Source organism: Metopolophium dirhodum, chromosome 1 (genome assembly GCF_019925205.1).
Source record: "Metopolophium dirhodum isolate CAU chromosome 1, ASM1992520v1, whole genome shotgun sequence".
In the NCBI taxonomy this organism is placed as follows: domain Eukaryota; kingdom Metazoa; phylum Arthropoda; class Insecta; order Hemiptera; family Aphididae; genus Metopolophium; species Metopolophium dirhodum.
In genome coordinates, this window is record NC_083560.1 from 36,924,374 (window position 1) to 36,941,012 (window position 16,639).

The 16,639-nt window shown below is 27.2% G+C and overlaps 2 protein-coding genes and 1 pseudogene across 2 annotated transcripts in view; all 3 read left to right on the forward strand.

Annotated features, from left to right (window-relative positions):
- Window positions 1–16,639, forward strand: part of LOC132937208 (uncharacterized) — a 73,113-nt gene that overhangs the window by 29,743 nt on the left and 26,731 nt on the right. The gene's annotated exons all lie outside the window — the stretch shown is intronic.
- Window positions 1,444–7,326, forward strand: LOC132935539 (THAP domain-containing protein 2-like; annotated as a pseudogene).
- On the forward strand, window positions 7,491–9,560 carry LOC132935828 (E3 SUMO-protein ligase PIAS2-like). Its single transcript, XM_061002460.1, has 2 exons — window positions 7,491–8,271; window positions 8,338–9,560. The coding sequence occupies exons 1-2, from the start codon at window positions 7,560–7,562 to the stop codon at window positions 9,489–9,491; spliced, it is 1,866 nt and encodes a 621-aa protein (XP_060858443.1). The 5' UTR covers window positions 7,491–7,559; the 3' UTR covers window positions 9,492–9,560.

Genomic DNA, 16,639 nt, shown 5'->3' on the forward strand with positions numbered 1-16,639 from the left:
TGTATTTTACTTCTCTATCCCAGACAAGGGGTTTGGATTATGTTTTGACTTTTTGAGACAGCCTCTGACCATGTTTACTAATTTACTGAGGATTGTTTGCAATCGCTAATTATGAAATGATTACTGCAGATTATAAATTGGGATAATCATTTAATTCGAAGATTTTTAGCCATTATTTCCTTCTATTTCATTGATTTTTTGGAAATATATATCTGTGAACAAATTAGCAAATTAGACTGACTATTATTAAGAAATATAATCAGTACAACTAGAAAATAATACTTACAAATAAAAATTAACGTAATGTGACGAGGCGATACTTAAGATGTTTTACTAAAAAGAATACATTTATCCATCAGAATTTTTTACTAAAATGTATGAATAGAACTGTACGAATGTAGTCTGTAGTCTGTATTTTTTATGTCTGTGAAGATAGTTCCGTCCTAGTTAGCTCCTTTACCACTGATAAGATAATGCTTGATACCAGTTATATAAAGTTGCTACTAAATTTATTAGGGGCAACTAAAATTAAATTATTATAAGCAAAATTATATCTTATTAAAACATGTTATATAATTCTAGTATTATTACTCTATATAGTTAAAAAGACAAGAATAAGAAAGAATAATTACTATAAAAATATCAATTCAAATAGTTTCCATAACTATAATCTATATATAAAATATGTTAATTATAAAACAAGACAGTTATTAATTTATAATCTGTATATTATTATATTATAGTGTTTGTGTCCATAATATAAATTAATTAGATGTTGTAGTCAATATAACTGCATTATATTTTTGATTATTTGAAAATATTACATTACGTGTAGTTATATATTTTAATTTATACCATGTAAACGATAGGATAGTTACATAATATTTCAAAATCAATCTTTCATCTCCTTTACAAACCATACTGTCCAAAGATAAACCATTTCTTAAACTTATTTAAACCATTAGTTTAGGAGGCCTAGCTAACTTCAATTTTCTTTTATAAATAAATTGTATAATGTATTATTATAATTAATCTGTAATAATTTGTAATAACACCAAGTTACAATAAAATATATATTAAATTAAATACAATTGCATGAAAGTATATTTACGGACAAATTACCTAAAGATGGAATGGAATATTATCACAAAAAAAGTTCCCAATTAATCAAGCAATAGGTACACAATGTGTTCAAATTTAAAATAATCGCGATTCACAAGTGATTCAAATTTAAAGTCTGCAAACGAAAAAATAATAATATTATGTTGTTATTTATTTGATAACAATTATTACTATCATAGTTCGTGGTACATAGCGATAAGACAGAATGGTGGCGGCAAGGTGGATATATATATAATTATATCCACCTTGGGTGGCGGGCTCGAAAAATAAACGATTGGATCATCGCAGGAAAAAATTTTTTGTGATCCATGGTGTCAAAAATGTCCACCAGAGTGAGTCACGTCTAATCCCTATCATTTTATCATTGATGATAATCACGATTCATGATAACGCATAGCAGTATCATTGAACTATATAATAACTGGAACGCTCACCACCCATATGACTAGTGTAAATAAAACCGAGCGAGTGTGTTAGAAAAAGATAGCGAATAATTTAGGCACAGATGTCTATATTCTACATTATAATATAGACATCTGTGACTTTAGGTATTTCTATCTCTGTCTTTATTGATAATACGTCGTACCGTATTCATTTTAAATGTTTACCGGCATAAATATTGTGAATATTGTGATCGACGTCCGTCAATTTCAGCTTTTTGCTCTTTCTGCTTGAATTGACGTGTTTGTTAATGTTTTATATTCTAGTCTACAGGTACAATTAGAAAATGGTGAATTTTTGTAGTGCATTTAACTGTTCCAGTTCAAGTGATGTTAAAAATGAATTAATATTTCACAAGTTAGTATTAATGTTAATTGTGGTTGATTATTTAGTAATTATATTTTTTGTACTATTAATTTAAGTTATAGATCCCTATATAATTATATAAATTATTTAACTTTGTATATTTATGTCTCCAAGGTTTCCACTTAATGATAGTGAGATTAAAAAAATGGATACATGCTGTCAGACGGACCAATTTTAAACCAAACGGTAGTTCATTTTTATGTAGTCTACATTTTAATGAGAATGACTATAATAAAGCTGTTGTAAGTGGAAAGTTGGTTTTGAAAAAATGTACTGTGCCAACTATCTTTGATTTCCCTGATCATTTAATGCCAAAGGTGAAAGAAAGACGAATTCTGCAACGATCGGTGGAAATTCAAGTAAGAATTGTTTTTAATTTACTTGATATGATAATAATAGTTTTTTATTGGATAATAAAAAAACAATACATTATTAATAATTATTAAATAATATAAACAATATAAAACAAATTACATTGATATTATAAAATCTCATTGAACATTTGTTATTTTTTCTTCATAAATAATAAATATTATTATATATTAATTCTAGGGATGATTTAGACCTTCAAGTAATAAACATAAAATAATATTATTTAAAATTCCAAATTAAAAAAAATTAACAAATTTATTTAAATTTTTAAACAATATAATTTATGTTGCTATTTACATATTTACTAAAATTTCTTTTCATAATATAAAATATTATATTGATAAATATTTGTATAGGATGAATTAGAACAAGCTCAGAGTAGCACAAATGCTTCAGTTGTTTCCAAAAGTATGTTTGTTGATGTTGGGGTCCAAACAAAACTAACTGGCGAAGAATTAGATAAAACAATACAGGATTTACGTAGAGAAAAGAAAATTCTCCAACAAAAACTTATAAGAAGAAATAATCGAGTAAGTAATATGGGAGAAATGATACATTTATTAAGAAAAAATAATTTAATTGAAGACATTGTAGAAGATATTTTTAAAAACCAATTTAATTCTTCACTACCGTTCATATTATTTCAAAATGAAATTGCCAATGTTAAGAATCAAATAAACCACAAGTCATACTCCGAGGAAATTCGTGAATTTTGCTTAACGTTACATTTTTATTCTCCCCGAGCTTATGATTTTATACGCTAGAGGAGTACACTACCTGATTTAATTTTAAATCAAGATATTTTTCAAAAATACCACAATTATTCCTTATCACCAATAACTCATTGTTTAACTTTAACACATTTTAAGACACGTGGCAATCTGAAGTTTATTTCAACATTTATTTTTGATATTATATTATTTATTGAAACATATTATCAAACATATTCTGCAAATATGAAAGAACATAATTTTAAAAAAGAAATTATAGTAAAAGTTCAACGACATTTTATATCTAAAATAAAAAATTTGAAGCCTGAACATCCAATTACTGTTACTTTTTCATTAGAGTCACATGAAATGAAAATTATTAAATTTATATCATCATATTATTGTACCTAAAGAGTTAATACACAGTGTAAACAGTTGACACAAAAAAACCATGGTCCAAAGTCATCTATAAGACATAAATTAATGAAACTAATTTTATTTAATCACGTTTAAAGCTTAAGTTTATACAATATATTATGTAAATTACAGTAGCAATTATTTTATATTTTTAATCAGTATGATATATCAATAATCAATGTATAATAAATAATTTTAAGTGTTAATTTTTTAACTTGAATTATAATAAAGATGTTAGATATCTTACTATTTGTTATATAATAATTTTAAATAAAGTTTTATTGTAAATAAATGTAGTAGGAAAGATGGATGAGGAAGAGAGAGAGTAAAATATGGACGAGATAATGGCAAGAAAATAGCAAGTGTGAGTAAAGGAAAGATTAGGACAGGGCTATTTGGAGGTGTAGGACCCCAAATAGTTGGGAGAGTAGGGCGATAAACAAGAAATTAATTGTTATTTTGTTTCAATCAAATTTAAATTGTTTATTATTTCACAGGAAAAATGTCAGGATGAAGATACAAATCCTTAGAGGCAGTGCTAAACCTAGAAATCAGGAGAGAAGAGGAAGAAGTAATGTGTTATTTTGTTTCAATCAAATTTAAATTGTATTTTATGTTACAGGAAATACATCAGAAGAATATACAAATCCTTCCAGGCAGTGTGGAACATAGAATACAATTTTGGGGAGGTTTTGTATCATATATACCAGTGACAAAACAAGGGGGGCTTGTGACTCCCTGACATTTTTATATATGAGCCTAAATTATTTTCTAACATGCATAGGGTTACCATACGTCCCGTATAATCCCGTTTTTCTCTTTATTGTTAATTTATAATTTTTTTTTTTTATTCTACGATCTTTTTAGTATCACAGTATTCAATAGAACATATTTTAAATCTATACTCGAACCGCCAGTAGAACGCTACTTGCTCGCGCATCCAAATGATCAAGCTCCGTGATTTTGTAGCCAAATTTCTCGCACTCTACCACCTAAAAATTCAGCTAAAGTAGAAGTTAAGTGGTGTGAAATATTTGAATACACTAAAGCTCATGACATTGATACAACTAACATATCAAAAATTGTAGAATATTCTTTGGAAATTCCGGGTACAAATGCTGCAGTAGAACGGATTTTTTCAACCATTAATGTGTTGTGGACAGATGAAAAAAAATCAATTTTTGGTTGAAACTATCAAATCAATTAGCAGTAGGAACCAGGCAGGGTAAGTTGAAGTTATATTCATTATGGTTGTGTGTGAATCGTGATATTATTATTGTACATTGATAGATAAGTAGGTACCTATTACTAAGTTCAAACTCTAAAAGTCTGTAGTAGTAGCCCTTACTGTAGGTTGTTTGTGAATAGGACGTCTATACATGTATAGGCTATCAATGGTAATACCTAATCTAAAAGTTGTAATTTATCGTGTGTGACCAGTGTTTGACTTCAACAAGTTACATAACGTTGACATCAGGTTTTATTTTATAATTTACTAAAGTAGAGCTAGGTAACGTTATTTCTACTTCTACTATAGTTATTGCTAAAGTTAAATTGACAACACATTCATAGAAATAACTCAACAACTACATTGTATCAATGGAACAATGGCAAAAAAATGGTAAATTCCTAAATGTATAGGTTCCTGTAGGTACCCGTGAGCTGTACCACCGTTGTCCGTCATAATTGGTTTATTCTGTGTATCTGCCTATAGTAATAATTGTTAAATTTCATTTGCAGACATTCGCAAACTTGTTGTTGAAATTGGATATATATCTTGGCTCTAGTTGGTTTCTTCACCATGATATCTTTAAAGTACAACATCACATTCACTGAATGCAGGTGAGTTGTAAACATCACTATACATAATAAATTTTATGTGTCAAGAATTAATCGTAAAATATATTGATATTTTCAAAAAACTTATTGAACACACCTTCAATATCACCAATACATGGTCAATAATATTATATTCTTTGTAAATTGGGCTATTATTCCTTAAACCTTAATACATCAATATAATATAAATATATCATGGAATACTAATTTATCATTATTATTATTATTACTGAAACTGTTGACAAAATGATAGGTGTACACAATACACGTCATAATACACAACAAACAATTTATTGTATAGATAGACCTAAATAGTTATAAAAAAACGTCAATATTCAAATTTGTAAGTAAAATGGTTTGGTTTACTTTAATTGTCATAATAATAATAAATAATAATTAGGTAAAATAATTTAATTCAAATAAAAAATACTTAATAGTTTATAAACTTGCTATAAAGAATAGCCATTTACCTTTTTTTATAATTTGACTCTTGTCTCAGGAATCTTAATTCTTTTTTGTTCATCAACAATAAGGATGCATTTATATTATTCTTTTTGATTTTGTCTGATTCTAAAATACTAGAAGTTTTTGTGTTTTTTTGTCTTTTTAGTAGAAAAAAATTGACCCTGACGTATAAATTTTTTATTTTTTGGTGAAATATTTAATGAGATTTTTTAAAAGGCTTTTTATTAATATTATTTCTTAATGCTAATAATGTAGGTTGTGCAGACGACAAACTTTTCTTCAATACATCAAGTTCTTATAAACTTGAAACAGTATGTAACATTGTATCAAATATGTTTTTAAATTTTGTTTTTCATTTCAGATAGGTAAACCAAATGGATATGTTTTCAAAAATTCCATTTAATTGCGCTGTACATAAAAAACAATGAAAACAAGTTTTGCATTCATCACACACAATTTGGCAATCATAGGAGTTTTTCAATTTATTTACAGTTGTACATATCATCATAACCACTTGCCATCACATTTCAACAATCTTCTCCATTTTTAATCACATTATTAGTTGACATTTCTAGACTATTTTTGTGCCTTTTTCTTAGTTTTTTAATTTTCAGAAGTAAGTTTTCATTTATGAAGTACAATAAGCCTGTCTATAGATTTGTTTCTAATAAATTTCAATAATGCATGTATCAACTTATCAAGTCGTTTAACTTTTTTACCTTCTAAATAAATATGTTTCAGAGTCCGGTGCATTCTTTCGTTATGCATATTAGTATTTATTCCTGCATGAAGACGATAACAGTCAGCCCAAGATTCAACACATGTACCATAATTATTAACAAAATAATTAGCAAAATCAACAGTGTCATCAATCGCCAACAGTTGGTATATAGCTTCTACAAAAATTATTTCAAAACATTTTGGGTATTCTTCATGAAGTTAAGTCCTCAAAAGTTTGTATGTTTCACATTGCTTATCTTTAGATTTGATTTTAACTAAATTTTTTCTCCAGGCACGATCAACATGCCAAGTGAAGTATACTCTATGTTTTGGATGTTTCATCTCAACAATTCATGCATCGAAAAAACTTTCAGCCTTATCGGACATGAATACATTGGGCTGCGATTTTGTCAGTACTGCCTTATCAATACAATTACTAATCATAAAGGCACATGGAAAACCTTCTCTCATATCGTCAAGTACTAAGAGTGTTGTTAAATTGAATGATAGGAATTCATACTATGAGTTTCATCTATAAAAATTACATCATGTCCATATTTTTCCAACATAGACTGTTAATAATAAATTATTCATTATAATTAACAAGAAATCATCTTTTTTTTAATTTTAAATTTGTTGATCTAACTAATCTTTTTGCTTATACGGCTATATTTGCATGTAATATAGCTTATAATTTAGATTATAAGATATTTGAATATTATGGAAATCTTTCTTTGTTAAGAGAGTTATTTTTTTATTTTTATAAACTAAATTGAAATGTAGCATTTTCCCGTCCCTGTTGTGAACCAATCCTAGTATAGGTATTGAAAAAAATAAATAAGATTGATTATTATTATTACTTTCTTGTACAATTTTTCAGATATTTGTCACCCTTTACAGGAATTGGATCTAGTTAGGTTATTTGGTTACCAAAATTTAAATTTATTATGAATCTAAAAAGGTTACATGTTATACAATTTATATTACAATTTATACATATTATTATATTTTAAAAATGATAAAATATATTTATTTTTTTTATGTGATAATTATAACTATTTACTCAGTAAAAATTATTATTATTTTTATTTATTTTTTTAGTGACTGATGGCCAACCAAGATTATCAAATTATGCTGGACAGTTTCCAAACTAACCACTTGAAAATATTATTGGGAGCTTTTGGTCGAAGTATAGCCGGACGAAAATTTGAATTAAAATATCGGGTCTTAGAATTATTAAGAAGTAAATCACCTGGCTTTAACCGCGCGGAATTTATATCAAAAATACATGAAATATTTCGTTCCATGGTAATAGTAATGCCTAAAAATAATGCTATTATGAAGCAAGGCTTATTACAAACCCAACAGAGACAAATGACAGGGCAGATACAGGCCCCACAACAAAGAATGTACCAACCTGCCCCACTATATCCTCAACAGCCAATGAATATGACCCGAGGTGAATCACCACAGGTTATGCCCCAAATTCAAAGAGGCATTTACTGTAATCCAGTTAGAGCAAATACTATAGCTAACAATAACATTCAATATACATCGGGCAGTTATCAGCCTTCTGGACCTCGTTCTATTACGTCATCTAATTTGTCCTCAAGTCAACAAATGAATGTGGTGTCACAAGATCCATTGGGATATGATATGCGCGGAATGACAGTTGGAAATAATTCTTATACTCCATCTCCTGAAACTGTTGCCCAAATCAAGTTCAAAAAATTACCATTTTATGAGGTAATTGACGTTGTTCTTAAGCCAACTTTTCTAGCTGGCACGAACAAATGTTCATTCCAAAACGTTCCTAAAGGTAGCTATATATTTTATTATGTATCTTAAGTTAATTATATTTATAATAAGTATCTTATTTAATTAGGTATGAAAGAAGCGGAATTCAAACTTTTTGTGCCAACCGAGGCCATCAATATTGTTGCCATGAATCGTGATATTTCTTCGGGGAAACAGGATTACCCTTATCAGTTCCAGATTCGAATTAGTCAGTTAGTGGAACCTATGAGTAACGAGGTAACAGATTTTATGCCTCTTGGACTACACATTCGGCTTGATGGAAAAACATGTCCATTACCACCTAAGACTAATACTCGGCCAGGAGCTGAATCCAGACGATCTCCAAGACCTATAAATTGCACTCAACTGGTCAAACTTTCTCCAATCACTCCCAACATAATAAAAATAAACTGGGTAGATACCCTAAATTATGTTATGTCTATGTATCTAGTAAAAAGAATAAGTTCAGAAACATTGATACAAAGACTTCAAGATAAAGGAGGTAGGAATTCAGAAGAAACCAAAAAATATATAATTGAAAAGTTAGCAGATGTCGATCCAGATTTGGCCACTACATCTTATCGATTTTCCTTGGTGTGTCCATTGAGTAAAACTAGAATGAAGATACCTGCAAAATCTATCCATTGTGATCATTTACAATGTTTTGATGCCACTACATTTATTTTGATGAATGAGAAAAAACCAACATGGATGTGTCCAACATGTAATAAAGCTTGTATGTATGATGACTTACAAATTGAAAATTATTTTTTGGAAGTTGTTTCAAGTCCAAAACTCAAAGAAAGCAGTAAGGAAATTGAATTTTTAGCTGATGGCACATGGATAGTTTTTAAAGAAAAGAAAAAGACAAAAACCACAAATAGTACTTTTAATGCAAATTTAAAACCTATCAATTTTGTGAATTTAGATAGTGATGAAGACATATCCGTTGATTTAAAAGTAGAACATAGCTCTGAAACTGTCAAACACCAAGAAAATGTAAACTTAAATGTTGTTGATTTGACATTAAGTGACGATGAAGAAGAACCACCAAAGCAAAAAATTAAACAGGAAAATGAGGCACAGGCTTCTGATGCTATACAACCAGTTGTCATAGTTGATTCAAAACCACAAGCTCAAGTACAGCCACAACAAGCTACCAGTTCTGAGCAAGGTGTAGTAATTGAAATAGACAGTCCATCCCCTCCTTCAAGTCCTATCTCTACAACTGAAGCCTCCTAATTTTTATTATTATTGTAATTAAATTAATTTTAAGAATCATTAATTTTTAACATTTTTATGATGTACAAGTTTTACCCATATAGCATATGGTATGATAGAGTATTCTATAAGATAACATTAATTTTTAAAATGTTATATTTAATAAATATAAAAATAATAATATAATAATATTATTCTTTTTTTTTTATATTATTTAATTATTTATTATTTTAACACAATTTTAATTCAATATAGTGAGAAAACATACGCTCTTTAAAATACTACTTATGTCAGAGGTCTCAAACTTAAATTACCAACGGGCCTATATATTAATTATACATCAAAGGTATGAGGGCAAATCACTTTTTTACTCATATGAATATTAAATCCAAAATCAACAACATAAAAGAAGACCACATTTATTTATTTTATTTATTTATCATAGTTATTTTTTTTTAATTAATCTTATTATAATATTTATTTCTTTAAAAATCTAAAAAAAAAAAAATGTGATTTGTTAAACGTAGTATTAAATACAGTTAGAGTCAGATAATATTATTATGATATAACTGTATATAATACTAGGCATTAAAAATCACATATTTATTTTTATTTTAAAAAAAAATTTAATTTTTGAAGATATAAATGTTTATTGTGGGCCATATTTTTAAGACCACTGACCTACGTAATGTTTTGCCAGGCCGGATATAATATATTCAAGATAGAATACTTCGAACAGTGACTTGTTTCTGTTCCGCAGTATATACCTTTCTCATGATGGCATAATTTGTGACCTGTGAAATTGGAAAACAATTGCAGAACCGGTATTTTCTACTTTGAGACAAAGATAAATTACAATATTATTCTTATGACCATAGTATTTTACTAAAATGAACAAGTACTTTTTTCACTTAAAATTCTTTCATTCGTTTTTACTTTACCTATTCTAAACGATATTATAAATATGAAATAACTAATAATAGGCGATAGTGAAATAGTTTGTCAGGTTAAATAATAAGTGTTTTTTAGGATCAAATTGCATAATATTCCTTGACATTTAAGTTCTATATGCTTATCATCATACTTTAATATACTATGGGTGACAATTTGACCTAGATTTCTTACCAAAACTTATAATTTATTTGCTTGATATATTTTCATTTATATAGTGAATTTAATGACTTATTTTGTAGACATCTATCACCTATATACATATATTTTGTTTGATACTAATTTCTCAGTAGACAATAGTCATTGAATATTGTTTTATTGTCCATGCAATGATTAATCAGTATTTTTATGGAGTATATACCAATTTATCTTCTGTAAGAGAAGAGTGAAAAATTTACTATTATATCAAGTGAACAAAAAAAAACATTTGATTTTGTATAACAGTAGTAAATATTATAAAAAAGATTACGTGAAATATTTAGATGCTTTTAAATGGCAATGCATACATAAAAGTGTATTGCGAAAATATATGTAGATCAAACAGTTAAGAACATTGTGAAAGATGAAAATACACAAAATGTCAACTATCACCAAGAATTCAAATTACCAATGGGCTTATATATTAATTATACGTTAAAGGTATGAGTTCACAACACTTTTTTTACTCATCTGAATACTAAAATCCAAAATCAACAAAATAAAGAAAGACAACATTTGTTTATTTTATTTGTTATAGTTATTTTTTTTAATTAATCTTTTTATAATATTTATTTCTTCAAGAATCAAAAAAAATATGTGGTTTGTTATACCTAGTATTAAATACGGTTAGTGTCAGATAATATTATTATGATATAACTGTTTATAATACTAGGTATTACAAATCACATATTTATTTTTAATTATAAAGATAAATTACAATATTATTCTTATACCGAAAATGTTAATAAATACATTTCTTTTTGGCAGTGCAGTTACTTCCCCTCTGCGGGCCGGATTTGGCCATATAATAATTGTTATTGTATGTATTCTATGTAATTTACTTTCATGCATCTTTAAAATAGTATCCCTATCTGTACCATGAAAATATCAGTGAAGTTATGATGTTGGGACTGGTTAAAGTGTAACGTGGTTCATTAAAATGATTATATTAAAAATATTAATTTTATTTACAAAGACTTTTGGTTATAATGACGCATTTTTAACAATCCCTTGGTCATCATGATGATACCGACTGTATATTTTTATTTTATTGAATTTTAACAACAATACTATCCAAACTCTTATTTTTTGTTTTAACTAAAATATAATTTATTTTTAAACTGAAATGTTAATATATACATTATTTTGACTTTATTTTTTAGGTAGAAAAACCTTTGAAAAACTATACAACATATAAATTGGTAAAATATTCATCTGAACACATTAATCCATACCTTAAGTTTAAAATAACAATTATTTAAAATCATTAAAAGAATAATAAGTAAATTCAATCATGGCAACTAAGTTATTATAAAATATTAGTACTATAACTTGTTTCTGGACTTGAATTGCTTAAGTTACTGTCTTTGTATGAGTAAATCTTTAATGTCGATTTTATTTTTTATTGAATTTTTTTGAATTGTTTGAGATTGAATTGAATTTCAATTTGTTTAAGGTTTAAAGCTAATAAATATGACTGAAATTATAGTGTACCTTTCCTTATTTAATTGGTTACTAGATATGAATAATTATATGATATATATATATATATATATAAATACAACATTTAAAAATATATGTGTATTGATTGTGAAATAATAATTGCAATTCTGTTAAAAATAATTCTTCGATTTTCAACTTCAGCAACTTTTCGGATGGAAAAGTGGATTTTTTTAAAAATTGTTTTCGATAAAAATGTTTTCGCTCGATGAAAATATTTAATTTAAAAAATATTAAAGATACGTTGTCACGATTTTTCTTGATATGTATTTAAAGTTGAAAATTTGACAAAATTCGTCAAAATCCCGAAAATTAGCAAATTTTTTCGTCGTAAATAACTTATAAAATATACAATTTTTATAGCTATAAAGTAATTTAAATATATTATTATTATATTTTTACCTGTAAGGTTGTACAATTTAGAATTTTTACTCTTTTAGTGCCATAAGTTCACAGACCTGGTAATGATAAATAATTGTTATAATAAATAATATAAAAAATGCAAACCTATAAAGCTTGACATGCATTTACAACTGTTTTATTGATAATCGAAATATTATCGGTAAACAATTTTGACACTATATTACACATTTTACATTTGAAATATAGAATTGATTGTAAACCTTGAATTATTTCAGATTGGTATTTCATATCAATAAAAGAACATCCGAATCCACATTCATGTATTTTTTGAATCTGGTTAATAAAATATTCAATATCGACAATCCTTCTACCTTCAAGACTTCTAATATAATCGATAAATAAATACAAATTATTTTATTATAATTGGTCAAACATTTAAAATACATTTTTTACTTGGAAACTATAGGTTCATAGGTTTATTACTCGACTCCACAGACAACTTTTGATCAATAATAGAATTCATAGTTAAACTTGTCAAATGAGGTACTAGGTTGCATACATGCGATGTATAAAATGATATCGGAGTTCTAGTTAATATAGGTTCCCAAGACAAATTTAAAGATAGTTAATAGTTACTTCAGAATTTTATGTCTTATGCTTACAAAATAAAAAAACAAAGACACAATAGCAGTTTACTAGTATAAAAGGGACTGGGATTTTGATGCATTTCCCATTGTTTTCCTAGATACGTCAAGCTCGTTTTATACAGAATAAAAAGTTTTGAAATAATTTCGGTTTCGGTTACCTTATATACCGGTTTTTAATTTTTTCGATTTCGGTTTCAACTTAGCAATACTGGTGTTAAGAATTGTCGGTTTCGGTTTTGGTTCTGAATACCAATTATTTTCTGTTTCGTTTTTGATTACGGTTTCGGTTTTGGTTTTAAAACGGTTTATACCGATTTCTAAAATAGGTTTATACCAGTTTCTGAAATTGGTTTTGAAAACGGTTTCAAGCCCTGCTAAAAAGTAACTTAGTAACGCGCTAAAAAGGATTATTAATAATATTCTTCTTCTTTTTGAGCTGTTTATAACAATGACAAATTTTCGATTTTTAAGTTTTTTTGATCAATAATGTATGATAAATATTTTATTGCCGGTTCATAAAAATTAAAAATTGAATCGAAGAGTCTTTATAAATTGTTATAAAAATGTTATGAGTAAAAAATTTGAGCTTAAATCTTCAATAATTTAAAAGAGAGTAGAAGTTACAATTGTTATAATTTCGTAAAAATCGTGAAAGGTTGCAAATTATTTTATAGTTAGAAATTTAGAACAAATTTTCTTTTCATAGCTAACGTTAGAATATTCAATATAGGCACCCTCATAAGTTTTTCTAAAAAAAAGTTTACCGGAAATCAAATTAGCCTATGAAGTTCAAATTATTACGACAATTAACTATTTTATTGTAATTCAAAAAGGAATAATAGTAGATACTAGACATTTTCACGAAATGTTTACTCTATTATTTTTATGCATGTTAAAATTTTTAATTCAATTTACAAATTTTTTTTAGTTTTATACTCACATTGTATTATCATTTGAAGATATATCAATGCTATTTGTAATTATTATTTCAGCTGCCTCTTCCGAATGTTCCTGTTCATTGTATATTGAACTAATCCTGTAATTTACTATGGATTGCACAATACATAAATAACAATACAATTGTATATTTGTATACCTATCTACGTATTGGACATTTAGAAAAATTACTTCTTTTTTTGCACGAATTGCTTTCATTCTAGCTGAAATTGCTTTTGATTTACATACATAACGCGTACTTGTATAATAGTAGTGTGATTTTTTTGAGCCTCCCATTACAATTTAATTTGAAAAAAACAATATTGTTCAATATAGAGAATGGTTTTAAATAACAGAACACAAAATTATAGTACCTTCTTCAGGAACACTTAGAAAGTAAATGATAAAACTATTTAAAATATGTCATTGATGACTCAACGTCTAAATTGGGGCTATATTACTTATTTTTGGTACTGAAAACGCTGTATATATGGTAAAGTGCTTTAATAGTTTCATACATGTCTTATTTTATTTTACCCGGAATATTATAATATTATTATTTTACCGGTCGCAGACCATAATTGTAATTAGTTATTGGAAACTCAAATAACAACAGGTCGTCGTCCGTATTGCTGAAATTAGAATATAATATAGTGACGTCAGTTCGTCGTCGACTGTCCTGTAAAATAATAATATATTCTGTCCGCTGTATTTCTGTAGCAGCACATACCACGTACGGCCTAGCAAGATTTTCATATTTTTTGATCCAAACTAATTTTCGCTCTATAACCACAATTTGAATAATATAATAATAATAATAATTAGTACAAATAAAATGTTATTCCACCATCTGAAAGTTAGTTATTTTAGCTACAGCTGAGCGTGGATTTTTTTTCGATACTTTTTTGTTACTATCGAAAAATATGTGGTTAAAAAATGTAAAATTTCCAATTTTGACAAAAAAAAATAACAAAAAAATGTTTATAACAAAAAATCAAAGCTCGGACCCAGTAAATATTCCCTTCTTTCATAATCTGTAAAAATTTTGTTTATTCGATTAATACTAAGGAGCATGAAGCATGTACGTATTTTATTACATATAATATGGGTGTGTATAGCTTCCTCTTAATTGGATGCCAAAGTGAGATGCTTTATTCGTGATCGAAACAAACAATATTATAATAATATTCAGGCGTTGTCCTGAGATAACCATTACGTTAGATAACTGGTAGATAACCATTACCAAAGGCCATACCAAGGACTGGACAGTGAGTCACGTTGCCGGATCCGTTGTGTGTGTGCCACCGCAAAAACGTTATTTTGCGTGCGTTTTATGTTCTGTTGGGTACCGAATGCACAGGCAAAGTTTTAAGTCGAGTTTGACACCGTCACTTCAACGTTACCAGCACCACGGAGCAGCAACCTCGCCGCCGTACCCGTTCCGGTTTTTATAAACTTATTATACTTATTATTATTGTTACTCTATTAAGAGCCCTACATTTGTGCCCCAGATTTAATTGTTTCTTATTCTACAAATAGTAAGCTGTTACTCGGCATAGCACTGACCACATTAGTTTTTATTTCAATGTTACCTAACTTAATATAAAGTCCACAGCTACCGTAAGTTAAAATAATGACGGTGTATACAGTTTATAGAAACCATCAGACTGTTTTTTTTTATATTACCTTGAAACGTAATTGATGAATTTTTCTAAATCTCGTTTAACTAAATGGAAAACTAAAAATGGATAAGCAAACGTCAAATACCGAATTGTTTATACATTTATTATTTAAGTATACATAATATTATCTACTTGTTTCACTCCACAAAAAGTTTTTTTATCGGATAATTTTAATTGTTTTTTGGCTCGTACTGCAGATTGCGTATCTGTGTACTAGTTCGTGTGTTTCATGAAACAACAAAAATGTTATTGGTTTTGTAAGAACAATAAAATAGTTAAGAAATAATAAAGTGACTCATAGAAATTGCATTGTACTGAAGCTGAAGTATGGTGCCCGGTTGGTGTGATTTTTAAAGTTAAATGAACAATGAAATAGTGAAGCTTTTTTTCACTTGAATATCACGAAAATAAAAAACAATTTTATTCGTCCAGTTTATAATAATTTAATAATAATAATTTATTTTGTAAAAAATGAATACAATACATTTCAATATAAGACAATAGACAGTATGCAACACTCCAAAAGCATAGCTTGTTTAATAGTTCTTTATTATTTTTATTGTTATTATCATAACTGTACAACTATTTGGTTTGTTTTTTCACATTACCTATCTAATATTTGTATATTAATGAACGTAGGAAGATATTATATAATATTATATTGTAATTATTGTATTATTGTTAGTTACTATTATTATATACCACTGCATTGTTGATGCCCTAGCCAGCGATCTAATCAATATTATCGGATAATAAATAAGTCATATTTCCATCACTTGAAACATACCTATAATAAAATGGTGGAGAACACAATGCGTACCAATGGTTAAACAAAATAATATCTGAAGTGGATATTTGATAAAAAAAATATTAGTACATTTTGGTAAACATT